We start from the raw sequence: 13787 nt of genomic DNA, 5'->3' as shown, positions 1-13787 counted from the left end.
GTACATCCAACGACTGGTGTTGTTCAAGAATGCTTGGAACTGCAATAGCGTGACGGCTGCTACAGTCCGAGGGACTCAGTCGTTGAATGACACTCTGTGCCTCATCAAACTTGGCCCAAATCCTTCCATTTATTGTTCAGCCACAATTATCCGCTGCGTTTGCAACGTCTTCCCTCAACTGTGAAACTCTCCTATATACAAAATGATAATCGAGAGGAGAATTTCTTTCGCAGAAATCAGCTAAAGCTGGCAATTAATCCACTATCCCTCTCCAAACACGATCAGATCCAAAGGACATTTTTGCACAACAATTATAACGTTCAAGAATGGCGCCTCAGAAGCCCATAGAAAGCGGGATAAAGCCTTGATCTCGAACTGTCCAATGACAGTTTGGCGAAGCGACAGTTGATTGGTTGCTCCCACGTGTGTACTGTCCAATGGCATTTTTTAACTCGATTGACAAATGGATAAAGAAAAGCATCTGGCAAATAGAGAGAGAAAAGGTATGCCAAATGCTTTAAAAAAAAGCTATTTAACTTGTGCATTTAAATTATTTATTAATGTACTTTTTATTGTTTTATTAATCCACGTTTAAAAACATGAATTAAATAAACAGTTTAAATGTGTCTATTTATTCATACATTTAAAATGTTTTTTTTTTATTGTTTTATGGTATTATTAAAATACATTTTAAAACATGAATAAAATAAACAACTTTGAAAATATCTATAAATTTTTCCATTTAATAGTGATTTATTTATATACATTTCTATGTTTGAATTATTAAATTGATAAATTGATTCTTCATTTTATTTTTAAGTGGCACTCCTGGTCCTCCATAGGGCTTGAACTCATTTAATAATACGTTTCTGCATCTTGAATTGGAGCTTGTGAAGAGCACATCTCCCACATCTCCGAGTTGCCTGTGTCAGGGCTGCTTTGTCGTCTTCTTAGAGGATGATCCAGAAGGACATGGATGAGACAATTTCTTTAAAAAGATGCAAATTATCCGTGAATTGTCCCACTGTTAAGAAATATTTTAGAAAATTTAGCTGAAGCGCCCAGGGGACACTGCTGTTTGTGGTGTACCGTCAACCAGAACAGCTTCCAGACACACAGCAGATGAATGGCTTTGTGGAGTCCAACAGCTTTTCATACAACCACTCGGCTCTGAAGCAAAAATCTGAAGAGTGGATAAAACTGTCCTCTATTTATTTAACGCTACTGAAAAAATTCAAAGATCCGATTTTGTAATCTATATAATTGATATTATACCCACCATTAATGATCAACATATCCCTCTTGTTGGTGTAACTTTGTTATTGCGTGACATAGTCCAGTGAAGGAGGGTTTTACAGGAGTGGCGCGAGGCATGATTTCTGCCCCTGCTGTGCTCGCGAGTCACGCTTACCAGTGGAAAAGCTGCTAATGAAGATGGCAGAAGACGACTGTACATTCACAAGGTGGACGTATGCTCATTACTTCAAGTTTGTCAGAGATAAGGACAAAAAGAACGTAATAGTCAAATGCAACCTTTGTGTAAAACCGAAAGAACTGTCAACGTCGCGAAATAGCACTAGCCATGCGACCACTACACTTGCTGAGAAGAGAAAAATAACAGAGGACGAGAGTGGTAAGCCAAAGCAGCAGTAATTAAATTTCTCTCTGCCTGCCATCATGCCACTTAAACTCAAGAAGTCAGAAGACTTGTGGCAGAGTATGTCGTCGAAGAGACGTTACCATTGACTATGGTGGAATCTCCTGCTTTCAAGAAGCTAGTTAGCAAGATCCCTGTGACCAACAATGACAAGGTAAGCTAACGTTTCCATGAATACTAGCTAGAATTTTATAATCTAGTTCATAAAGATTCTAGGTCACTGGGTCAAAATGTATAGTCAAAATATTATAGCCATCAACAGACCTAAACCGAAGAAAATCAAATAGTAATTGAATTTACTAAATGTTTTAAAGTGGTTGTAATAAATGTGTTTTAGCTACATTTAAAATAAAACAAAATATGTTGAAGTAAGTCACCTAAATGTTTATTTTAAATTTAGCTAAAATAAATGTATTGCAACCACTTAATGCAAAAAAGCACATTTTATGAATCATTGATTTTTTCAATGTATATAGGCCTACAGCTTAGTTGGGGACATTTAATTATCAACTATATTATTGATCTGCCTTACGCCTACTTAATGTGGCGGATGAGGCAACTTTCTTCTAGAAACAAACTTTGTTGTATCATTTTTATTTTGTCACTATGAAGCTGCTTTGATGCACTCTGTATTGTAAAAAGCGCTATATAAATTAAGGTGACTTGACTTGACTACAGCACAGCACCATAATGTGAATGTATAGGCTTTTATTCCCTGTAAACTACAAATAAAAAAATGTTATCTATTTTTAAGAATCATTATTTTTAAGGTCAAAGTTTACAAAGGTTTTGTTTAACTGCTTCAGAGAAGAAATTGCAATTAATTAATGATTCTACCCCTCTACTGTAACAAGCGCACTCAGAGACAGAAGTTTAGTAAATACAGAAGTATTATTGAAACAGGTGATTGACGTGGCAGTCAGTGGCATAGCGCAAACTGCGTTGGCCCACCCGCAAGAGTCTTTTCATTCAAAATTGTGAATTAGTAGGCTACTGTGGAATTTAATAGTATTTAATTATTTCGTATTTATTTATTAAGAACTTTTCACAAAAAAAGAATAAAAGAAACACCAACAATAAAACAGCAATTACATTAACTTGTTAAAATGCACATGCTCGTCACATGACGTGCACATGACTTCAAAATATTTTTTCTATCGGCAATATACAACAAAGATTCATGACGTTTAACATTCAACCAAGGTAATATATATTACCTTTAAAATCCTCCAAAGCGCCCCTTTCTCCTAGCATTTTTTTGCACAAAATCCTTGACAATGTCTGTTATGTCCATCTGACGCGCGTGCTGGCTTTCAATGCTATCGCAAGTTCAGAAAGTCTGTCCTGGCTCATTGTGCTTCTCATGCAGGTTTCTATTAGTTTTAGTTTAGAAAAAGATCTCTCGCCACTTGCCACTGTGACGGGGACGGTTAAAAAAAAGCTTCAGAGCTGTAGCCACATCCGTGACACTTGGTAAAATAGATGTATGCTTCAGAATCAGCAGCTCTGTCAGATCTTTAATTGAACCCATTTCAAGTTTTTTTTTTTATCTCAGAACGTAGGGCACTTCGAAACGAAAGCAACTATGATGGAAATTCGGAGGAAATATCATCGTTGTAAGTCACTGCAAATGTTTCGGCACAAGCACGCAACTCATCATCAGTTGCATGTACAAGTTCACTTGGACGTAAGAAGCGGAATCGTTTGGCTATTGTATTCAAGCCTTTGAAACGTTGTTTGAGCTGGGAAACAGCTGTGTCAATGAACGCGTAAAAAACACCAACTTTGAACATTTTCTCGGGGTCTGTGAGACGCTCGTCCTCGATTTCATCAAAGTGGCGCTTCACAATACGTGCTCGTTTTTGTGTGAAATGACAGCTGATGCAGATATGGTCATAATCGCCAAATGCGGTAGGCTGCAATTACTACCAAAATAAAAGTCCTATACGTTCACGTTATAAAAACGCTTTAATTATTTATTCGAGTAAATTTTTGGGGTGCCGTGCGGGCCCGTCCGCTACGCCACTGGTGGCAGTGGGTGAGATGAAAGGTGAGTTGATCCTTAAAGGTCCCCTTCTTCGTGATCCCATGTTTTAAACTTTAGTTATTGTGTAATGTTGTTGTTAGAGTATAAATAATATCTGTAAAATTCTAAAGCTCAAAGTTCAAAAAACGACAAAAAACGACCCGTTTGGACTACAGCCCTCTAGTTCCTGTAGTAATGACATCACTAAAACAGTTTTTTACTAAGCTCCGCCCACATGAATTCACAAACAGGGGGCGTGGCCCTGTTGCGCTCCGACGGAGAAGAAGGAAGAGCTGTTTGTTTTTGTCTCCATGTCGTTGAAACGCTGTTTTTTTCATCTCTGAGTCCAATCACCTTTGTTTGGGCTTCCCAGAGACGCTGTACTTTGAGATTAATGGTTACAATTTATGTTTAACTCGGTTCCCGAAAATTATAATGCACATGTAAAACTATGTGCAGCTCATTTTTTGCTGAGGACAGTTTACTGAGGACAACTTTCTCAATCTCAATCAGTTTAATGCTGGATTTGCACAAAGATTATTCTTGAAAGATGGAGCAGTTCCCTCTTTGTCTGGAGAAGGCGTTGTTTATGGACCACAACTGGTAAAGTGTATTTTATTATTTAAGTTGGTGCGTTTTACAGTTTCTGTAAGATATTACACAAAGGGCAACGCTGTTTAGCTTTTTTAACTAGATCTTAGGGCTGTGCAAAAAAACAAATGCGGTTTTCATGCGCATCTGGTCAGTAAAAACGCTCCTGTGATTATAAATACATCTCCAGCACGTGCGTTCTAGTCCAATCGCGTTACCAGGAGGGCAGCCTGCTCTCAGCTGCTGTCGAACCACAACACACGAACCGCTGGCCCAATCAGAACTCGTTACGTATTTCTGAAGGAGAGGCTTCATAGAACAAGGAAGTCATCAGCCCGTTTTTGTGACAGTGAAAACAGCAGTATACAGATAGGTGAATTGTGTGAAAAATACTGTGTTTTTTTTACACGCGAAACATGAACACATGTTATATTGCACATTGTAAACACAATCAAAGCTTCAAAAAAGCGCGTAAAACGGGACCTTTAACTATAGACTGATGATCGTAATCTTCTTACAGCGAATGTAACTGGCTGGACTGCTGAGTTACACACACCTCAATGGAGACGTTGTAGTGGAGAGCTTGGATGAGGAGATCCACAGGAGACACGTTGGAGTCACAAGGAGGAGAGAAGATTCTCGCTGGAGAAGAGGCAAGTCGATAGGTACATTTTAAGGAGTCAATACTGGTAACTAAGACAGGGGTATTCCACTGTGTAGTCACAAGATCGGACAATGGGAGAGACTGAGGTGTGTGCTTAAATGTGGTGGTTGATTAATACTCAGGTGAGGGGGTGCGCTTTGATTTGGCTGGGTGAAGAGCATGACCTATTTGTGACATTACCCCCTCCTCCACGGCCCACTCTTGAGGCCCGAATACCCTGACGATGTGGTTGTCTTCCTCTACCCCGAGGTTGGTGCTCTGCGAAGGTTGGCTATCATCTGTCTGCACACTGTCCATTGGAGGTGATTGTGAGCCTTGTCCCAGACTCTCTTGCTTTCCTGGAACCAGTAATCAACAGCGGGAACAGCGGAGGGATCCCCAGACCAGGGAAAGAGAGGGGGCTGGTAACAGAGTACACACTGGAACGGGGTGAGGCCCGTGTATGGCTGGCGGATGGAAATTTTGGGCGTACACGGCCCAGCCCAGGAACTGGTTCCAGGAGTCCTGGTGGCCATGGCAGAAGGTTCTTAGGAAGCGACCTACTTGTATTTTACGTCCAGTTTGATGGTTGGATTGGGGGTGATAACCAGAGGAGAGGCTTACAGTCACTCCTAGGACCTTGATAAATGACTTGCGGGATAAGAATTGAGGTTATTATTAAAAGACATACACAATAAGTTATTATAACATGATAGTCAAATGTGTGGGTTACATATAAATGAATATGGAGTTAAGCGATGGACTGATTCATTTATAAGTCATTTTGGTCCATTTATATCTATAAAAGAGAGTTTCTGTGTCATTCTCTGACATAGAGATTTCTGTGGAGACCAGAGGTTAAAAGACCCCCCCCTTAGGAATTTCAGTCTGGTTCTGCAGGGGCTGGGGGGGGGGGGGGGTTATTTATTACTCTCATGGGTTTACATGTGATGCCCGGCGTTGCATCTCAATTCTCCAAATTGAAATTGTCAATAATTGTTCTAATGGTGTTAATGTCAAAAGCCGTTCTGTGAAAGAGTTGGTTGGTTGGTTAACTTGTTTCTGACTTGTTGCACTAGGACTGATTTATGACCTCCTGTTGCCTTCCTGAGGAATTTAGATCATGTTTCAACCAGTCTTGATCGAATCTTTAATTTGTCTGGTTCGGGTCTGATCCGCTACACCTGCAAAGTGGAAATATCTAACACAATTAAATAACTAGAAACAAATAAACCTTTATTTATAATAAAATAAAATAATTTACAGGTGCATTATTGGAAGCTAAGTCTCGTGGTTCATAGGCGCAGAACAGCCAAGCCTTCCACACAGAGGCAAAATGTCAGCACCGCATGACTCCAGTGAATCACTTAGTGCTACAGATATTAGTAAGTTATTAATGTCCATGAATAGTTTAAACCATTTGTTTTTAAACCACAATGCCTAAAACTCGTTTAACCCTTGTGTTATGTTGTGGGTCGATTTTCTAGTTGTTGGAAATACTGGTTAACCTATGTTTTTTTTTCTTGATATTTAGTGACTTTTTCTCATTTATCATCATGAACATGCATGCAAAGTTTCAACATGCTGGTGTTTTTGACATATACAAACAAAATTACTATTACGTACGTGATGTTCGCGGGTCAATTTGACCCGCATATTTTAATGCTCTAAGGAAACTGTACTGAACCAAAATAATAACATTTCTTGGTTATATTTTGTTATTTTATTATTTTACTACTTTATGAAGCTACAAAATTTGGATTTCCACACTTATTTCAATACAGAAAATATTTTGTAAGCCACAGATGGTAAAAATTATGTATCATTTATTTTTTCAAGCTACCTGAAATAATATTAAACCTTTTTTTCTTTTATTGATATTTTGTGACTTTTTCTCATTTATCATCATGGATATGCATGCAAAGTTTCAACATGCTGGGTCTTTTTTTACATATACTCGCAAAATTAAAATTACATGTGTGATGTTCTTAGTTTGACCCTCATAGACAGCCATTCAAAAGAAACTGTACAGACACAAAATAAAAGAAAAATATTTCATGTATGTCAGGCATCAGCTCCAGTTCTAAAGTGTAAGTGTATCTAAAAGTGCTCTAACCCTAACCAAACACACTTCAAAAAGCTAAATCATGGTGTTCAAAATGAATGGCAAATTACAAATGACAAACCTGAGCTACCCAGAGAGATTCTGAACATGGAGGACAGAAATGTGCAGCTGGAGTCAGACCCACAGAAAATAAAGGAGTAAACACAGATGATAGGGGGAAAAAAAATGGAAGAGATGTGAGGTGTGCCCATCCAAGCATGACAGCAAAACCAGCACCATGTGTGTGAAGTGCAAGAAATTCATATGCCAAAAGCACACACTTGCTGTGTGCTCATCATGTCAAAAGTAACTTCATGACTTTATGAAATGAGTTTACAAAACAGCCAACTAAAGAAAATAAATATTTTCATTATACAGCTACATTTAATTGTTCAGTTATGATGTTCTAAGAAAAAAAGCAAAAAAAAAAAGTATATGCAAAACAAGTCAGCATACTGTTTATTTTCAAATTTTGTCCAAACAAAATATCTTTAAAAATGGTTAAAAAACATTTTCATTAAATCATACCTTCAGATATATTTTTGGGTGACTATTTGACAAATGTTGATAATAAAAGTTTTCAGTTTGTACCTGAATCTTTGTTGTTTTTCATAGTGTGATTTTTGAGGAATTGTATTGAATCCAATTAGGGTCAATTTGACCCGCTCCATAAAGGGTGTACACAGAAATCGAACAGTGCACAAGGGTTAACTGATAAGCTTACATCATTATGCGCAAAATGATTTACATTTTTCTACCGGGTTATTCCTACCTTAAGCGAGTTTATTCAAACACAAAAAGCCAAGAACATCCATCCAAGTTAAAAAATAAAACATACCTAAAATCTGTGTGGACGGTGACACTGTTTTTATCTGCTCCATGTGTCCGGTCCATATTCTGCTCCACAACTTCTACTCCATCATCAGCTTCAGTAAAATAACCTGACAGATTTTACTATGTTTTTTCTGCTGTTTGTCTTTTACTTTTATTTTTTTGAGCCCCTCTCTCATTTGTGTTAAAATAGCTGAAATTGTTACTTATCGAAGATTGTTCTTTCCATGACCATTTCCGGATGATGCAAATACGAACTGAAGAAAGGTCAATGCAGACATCAGCATCTTCGATCACCTGATAGATACGCTTACAGTTTGTTCAAAAGCCTATTGTTAATATGGCCGGGGTTAAAGCCCAGAGAATGGGGATTGCATCTGCAAACTGAGAATCTTGTTTTCTCTTTTGTCTCCAGCACTTCTATGGATAGATGCTCTGGCACATGCATGGCCGATGGCATTCTTGTTTGCCTTCCAGCCATCCTGATCAAATTCCTTTGTGGGACTTTACTGTCTTAAAAGTTTAGAAGGCAGAACGCTTGACAGGACCTCTTCTCTGTCAGAGAATTCTGACTCTTAAAGTGATTCTGACTCTCAAAATACTGTCATCATTTTCTTACCTCATATGGTCATAGTGATGTCATTTTAAATAAAATTTTCATTTTTGGGTGGTTTAAATAAAAGTGTTGGGGCTATAAAACAAAGGATGTTGCATTGGCTGATTCAATCTGCCAGCAAATGTTTCTTGTTTTTTTATAGGATGCATATTTAAAATTAGTTTTATGATTTTGTGTTGCATAGCCCCTTTCTAGTGTTTTTCTTCTGCCTTCCACATTATTCTAACATCTGGAATAAGGATGAGTAAATACAGTTGCTTGGGAGAAAATTGACTGGTATTGTTTGTTGAACTAAAGGTCCGAGAAAGCATCTAGTGTGTCCTTTAAATACAGACTGAAAATTATTTTCCAGACTTGTGAAGGTAGGAGCTTTATTTATTCTGCTAGTCATGAATGGCAGGTTCTACACACTAAACTGGCTTATAAAAGTCATACTGCATGAATGATAGCTGCTGATCTGAGAAGATATTTGTCATTAAAGGCATTCAGAGTTTAAATGTGACCTTCATTGTTAAAGCTACTCTTGTTGTTCTTTATCTTATCTTTATACTTTATACCTCACATCTGGCATTTCCTACATTTATATGCAGGCCAGTGTTTTCTCACTGTTCTCTTTTTTTCTCCTGACAAGACAATATTACAATTAAGATGTTTATAAAACTGTTTGATTCATATTCAGAACCAGATTATTACTGAATTCCACATAATATTGAAAAGTAATAGATTCACATCTATAATTTAGTAGTTATTTCATTATTATATTTTTGTATTTTTTTCCCCCAAGTTCACAAACAAAATGTGTCATCAAATAGTTTGCTGTAGGAAAGATGGATTATGGCGTTTACATGACTGAATAATGTGACTAAATTACATCTCAATTCATTCATGCTTTTCTAAATATACCATACATGTATTTTAAGTATCTTATTCATAGTCAGATTATTGCTTGCTATGTAAATTTAACCAATTTTAGGACCTTTGATTTGGTTTTAGTCAGAAAAGAGCTGCCAATGTTTATGCATTTGGACCATGTTCAGAAACAAAAACATGACTTGTACGGTCCAGGAAAATGTTAACATCATCATCAGAAGAAAAAAGAAAGAAAAAGTGGTTCACGTTATTATCATCAGAAAGGTTTTAAATGGTTGTCTTAACATACATACTCTTGAAACTGGAGATTTGCATCTATTGAACCATCATCATCATCATAAATACATTTTCAGTGCAATATGAGAAAGTGATCATGTCCATGTATATAAACATCCTACTGTAAAGTGCCTACAAGCAACACAACATTATTACACATTCAAGGTAAAAAAGGTGCAAACATTTCATTAGATGTATAAAAACAATTGATTTTAAAATTAAAGTACATAAAAATGTATATCATGCATTCTGTTCTTCGGGACTTTGTCCTTCTCAGACCTACATCTGGCAAGCTAAAATTCATATACCTTAAATTATTGTCATTTATTTGTTTTACTTTATTTTTACAGTGCAGAAAATAAAAGTGCTTTTTTCAGATTAGGTTGAAATGTACATATTGCATGTCCCTATGAAAGAAAAAGTACTGAAAGATAATCTGAGAGGTAAGAGGAGAGCAGACAGTTAGAAGAGATATCTCTCGTGTCATAAATCATGTACTGTACATTTATATATGTGCCGTTCAGTCTGTGTGTTGTGTATCCTTGCATCCAAGAGTTTTACAGTCCTGCACCAGCAAAGCCAACCTGACTATACATATATATATATATATATATATATATATATATATATATATATATATGTGTGTGTGTGTGTGTGTGTGTGTGTGTGTAACTGCACATTTACACACCTGCTGATCTCCAAACCGATCTGAGCTGCCATGGTAGGGTGGCACAAGCACAGGAGAATAGTAAAAACTGGACCGTTTTTATTGTTTTTCTTTATGTTAACAAATAGTTTACTTTTTTGTTTTCTTAGATTTAGCTTAATAAATATATATTTACATAAATTCAGGGCATTATAGTCATAATAGAATCACATTTGTATATGCACCTTGTAAATGCTTTGGAAAGGAAGCATCTGTACATAGTAGTGTCAGTCAGTCCCAAACACTTCATTAACGTGACGTCTGAACAGATTAAAACTACTTCATCCAGGCTGGAGGACGGAGATTCCTGTGATCAGGAGTTTCATCCAGCACTACTGATTCGATCTAGACTCTGACTTACATCCACTGCTACCACAAGCCTTCCACACATGAACGGACATGATTCTGGCCCACCAGGAAGTCTGTCTGCACTACAACAGCACAAACCTATTGATACCATCACTGCTGCTTATTGGGAATGCCCTGAAGTGTTTAATTGCATTGATCTGTTCATATATTTCCTGTAATCCTCAACTCTAGCAGCAGGTCACTGCTGAACTTGTCTTGCTATATTTTCCGTGGCTATGTCCTGGTCACGAGGCAGTTTACGATCCCAAAGTTGCTATGACCAGTGTCTGAATATTTGTTCTTTAGGTGGCTAGTCCTTTTGTGTAGTGTATCGTTGCGTTTCTCAGAGGATGTGTGTGCACACGTGTTTCACGAAAATCTGTGTTCCTTTCACTTTGGTGCAACTGAATGTGAAAGTGTGTGCTGGGGTGTGTGTGTGTTTCAGTTTTGAGGACCCTGGCCCCAGCCTCCGGCGCTCGGGGGACGACTTGGCTCTCCGCTCCCTGATTGGTCGAGTTCAGCACTGTCACAGTCCGAGTCCTCACACAACGCACGAGTCTGGAAACAGGACAAAGAGTGTCAACCATCTCTTGGACACATTATATATTGCCTAAAAACTGTCATTAACAAAGTCCGGTCCTGGAGGTCCTACAGAGTCTGTCTGCAAGTTGCTTGAAGACCTTGTTCAGGTGTGTTTGATCCAGCTAATTTCTGCAGGACATTAGTGGACCTCCAGAGCCATGTCTGGAAAAGCCTAAAACATTTGTTTTTCTCGGGGCGGTATGTGTTGCAAGGATTCTCACAATACTTGTACCTCCAGGATATTTTGTTCCAGGTCAAAGTTGGCCCTCTCCAGTTCGAGGGCAGCGGCCTCTCTTTCCGACAGAGTAGGGTCTGTAATATCGACAGGGATCTCAGACCCCTGGGAGATGAGGTCATCGCTGCGATCGTCCAGTCGCTCGTCTGTGTTGGTGCTGACCACATCCGGCGTGCCGCTGTGGGAGTGGTCAGTGGTGTGGCCCTCCTCTCCCTCAGAAACGGACAGGTTCTCGGAGCTGAAGGTGGATACTGACTGACACTTGGTTATACTGGTCGGCCGTCTGCAAAATGGACATCAGAGAACATACAAGCCATTAAACAAGATATATAAAAATTAAGATAGCGGGTTGCACTTTATTTCACAGTGCATGTACGTACACTGTATTTAATTAAGAAAGCACTGGGCAATATAAGGTAACTCCATTGGTTAGGGTTAGGGGAACGTTGAGGGTAAGCACCTAAGTATTACCCAGCTATTGTAAATTAAAGTGGATCCTATGGATTCATGGGATAGTAAAGTGTCCATCGAAGGTGCAAGTAGTCGGTCATACAGGTATGTTATGCTATGCACAGGGTTCCTCAAATCTTGTCCTGGAGGGCCAATGAACTTCAGAGTTTAGCTACAACCCTGATCAAGCTCCACCTCCTCTACCTGTGATTTTCTAATGATCCTGGAGACATTGATTAGCATACTCAGGTGTGTTTGATTAGGGTTAGAGCTAAACTCTGCAGGCAAGTGGATCTCGAGGGCCAGATTTGAGGATCCCTGTCTTAGCATATGTGCTATGACTTCAAACAGGCATGCAATACTGATCTTAAAACAAGACCTTACTTAATTATGTGTTTAGAAGTGATGCTTTGCATAAATAAATAAACTCCAAACTACTCAAGTTCACACTGAAGATATTTCATAAGGAATAAATGATTATATTTTTACCGTCTCCTTGGTAACTCCACCTCACTGTCCACCTCGCCCTCTTCTTCTTCTGAGGAAACTCCACGTCGCTGGTGGGATTCAACACAATTCATTCAAACATGCTCAATGATTAAGACCCCAAACATCATTGCAAAAGTAACACACATAAACTTCTCATTTGTCTATTTTCATCTTTACCATTTTGAATTTAGCTGTGTGATCAATCGATTATTTTCTAAATTAAAGATCCCAAATACACTCATGTTAGCAATAATGGGGTCTTCCTTTAAACCAGTGGTTCTCAATTCCAGTCCATGTTTCTCTTATCACTTCAGAGGTTTGTTCTACTCAACCACAAGTCTCCTGTGAAGTGGACATCACATGATATTATGCCATGATTACAGTTCAAAGGGAGTGTATATATTCCATTCAAAGGGCAAAGAAATTAATTTAAATTGTATTTATTTATTTATTTACATCCTGCAGTGTCTTCGCACACAGACGAAACTTACTAGAGAAGTGTAAAGTGTGACATAATATACTTTTGTAAATATATAATTTAAATTCACATCTCGCACAAGTTAATGCTTTTAGAGTGGAACTGTGGCAGAATATCCCGTGAAGTCCACTTCACAGGGCACTATCGGTCGAATAGAACAAACCTCTGAAGTGATAAGAGAAACAAACCGGGGGGTCATGAGGACTGGAAATGAGAACCACTGATCTATAGGGCGAGACTAGACTGAAGGTGCCTTGAGCGTAAACAAACAATGGCTAGCCAACAGCAAGTTTTTACTTTGTCTTGTCGTCAGAAAAGCCCCAAAAAGAAAGAGAACCTAACAAATAAAATGAAACATGCTAGCTGTGGTGATGTGTTGAAGCGTTGTAGAAGTGGAATCGGTTGTTGTCCACTATGACACACTACACAAGATGAAAAGACTGAATCTTGAGTCCCAGCAGCCATCGTGTAGTCTGAACTGTCCTTTAATGGTTTGACATAAGGCATAAATTATATTTGACTGCAATGCTTGTACAGAAATAATTGACCAAAGCCCAAAAACATGTATGTTAGACCCTATTCCATCTAAGCTCCTAAAAGAGGTGCTTCCAGAAGTAATAGATCCTCTTCTGACTATTATTAATTCCTCATTGTCATTAGGATATGTCCCCAAAACCTTCAAACTGGCTGTTATTAAGCCTCTCATAAAAAAGCCACAACTTGACCCCAGAGAACTAGTTAATTATAGACCAATCTCGAATCTCCCTTTTCTGTCCAAGATACTAGAAAAGGTGGTATCCTCACAATTATATTCCTTCTTAGATAAAAATGGTATATGTGAGGATTTCCAGTCAGGATTTAGACCGCATCATAGTACTGAGACTG

At 38.2% G+C, this 13787-nt stretch overlaps 1 protein-coding gene across 1 annotated transcript in view; it reads right to left on the bottom strand.

Moving 5' to 3' along the window:
• Window positions 1-10363: 10363 nt before the first annotated feature.
• Window positions 10364-13787, bottom strand: part of LOC128019403 (mitogen-activated protein kinase kinase kinase 12-like) — a 35151-nt gene continuing 31727 nt past the window's right edge. The window contains exons 12-14 of the mRNA XM_052605363.1: window positions 12425-12492; window positions 11483-11768; window positions 10364-11226 (exon numbers count right to left, since the gene is read on the bottom strand). Of these exons, the coding sequence (XP_052461323.1) occupies window positions 11110-11226; window positions 11483-11768; window positions 12425-12492 (471 nt within the window). The 3' untranslated portion in view covers window positions 10364-11109. The remainder of the gene's footprint in view (window positions 11227-11482; window positions 11769-12424; window positions 12493-13787) is intronic.

The sequence above is a fragment of the Carassius gibelio genome, chromosome A9 (genome assembly GCF_023724105.1).
Source record: "Carassius gibelio isolate Cgi1373 ecotype wild population from Czech Republic chromosome A9, carGib1.2-hapl.c, whole genome shotgun sequence".
Lineage (NCBI taxonomy): Eukaryota > Metazoa > Chordata > Actinopteri > Cypriniformes > Cyprinidae > Carassius > Carassius gibelio.
Note: the sequence above shows the minus strand (reverse complement) of the source record. Positions and strands in the feature narration are given on the sequence as shown.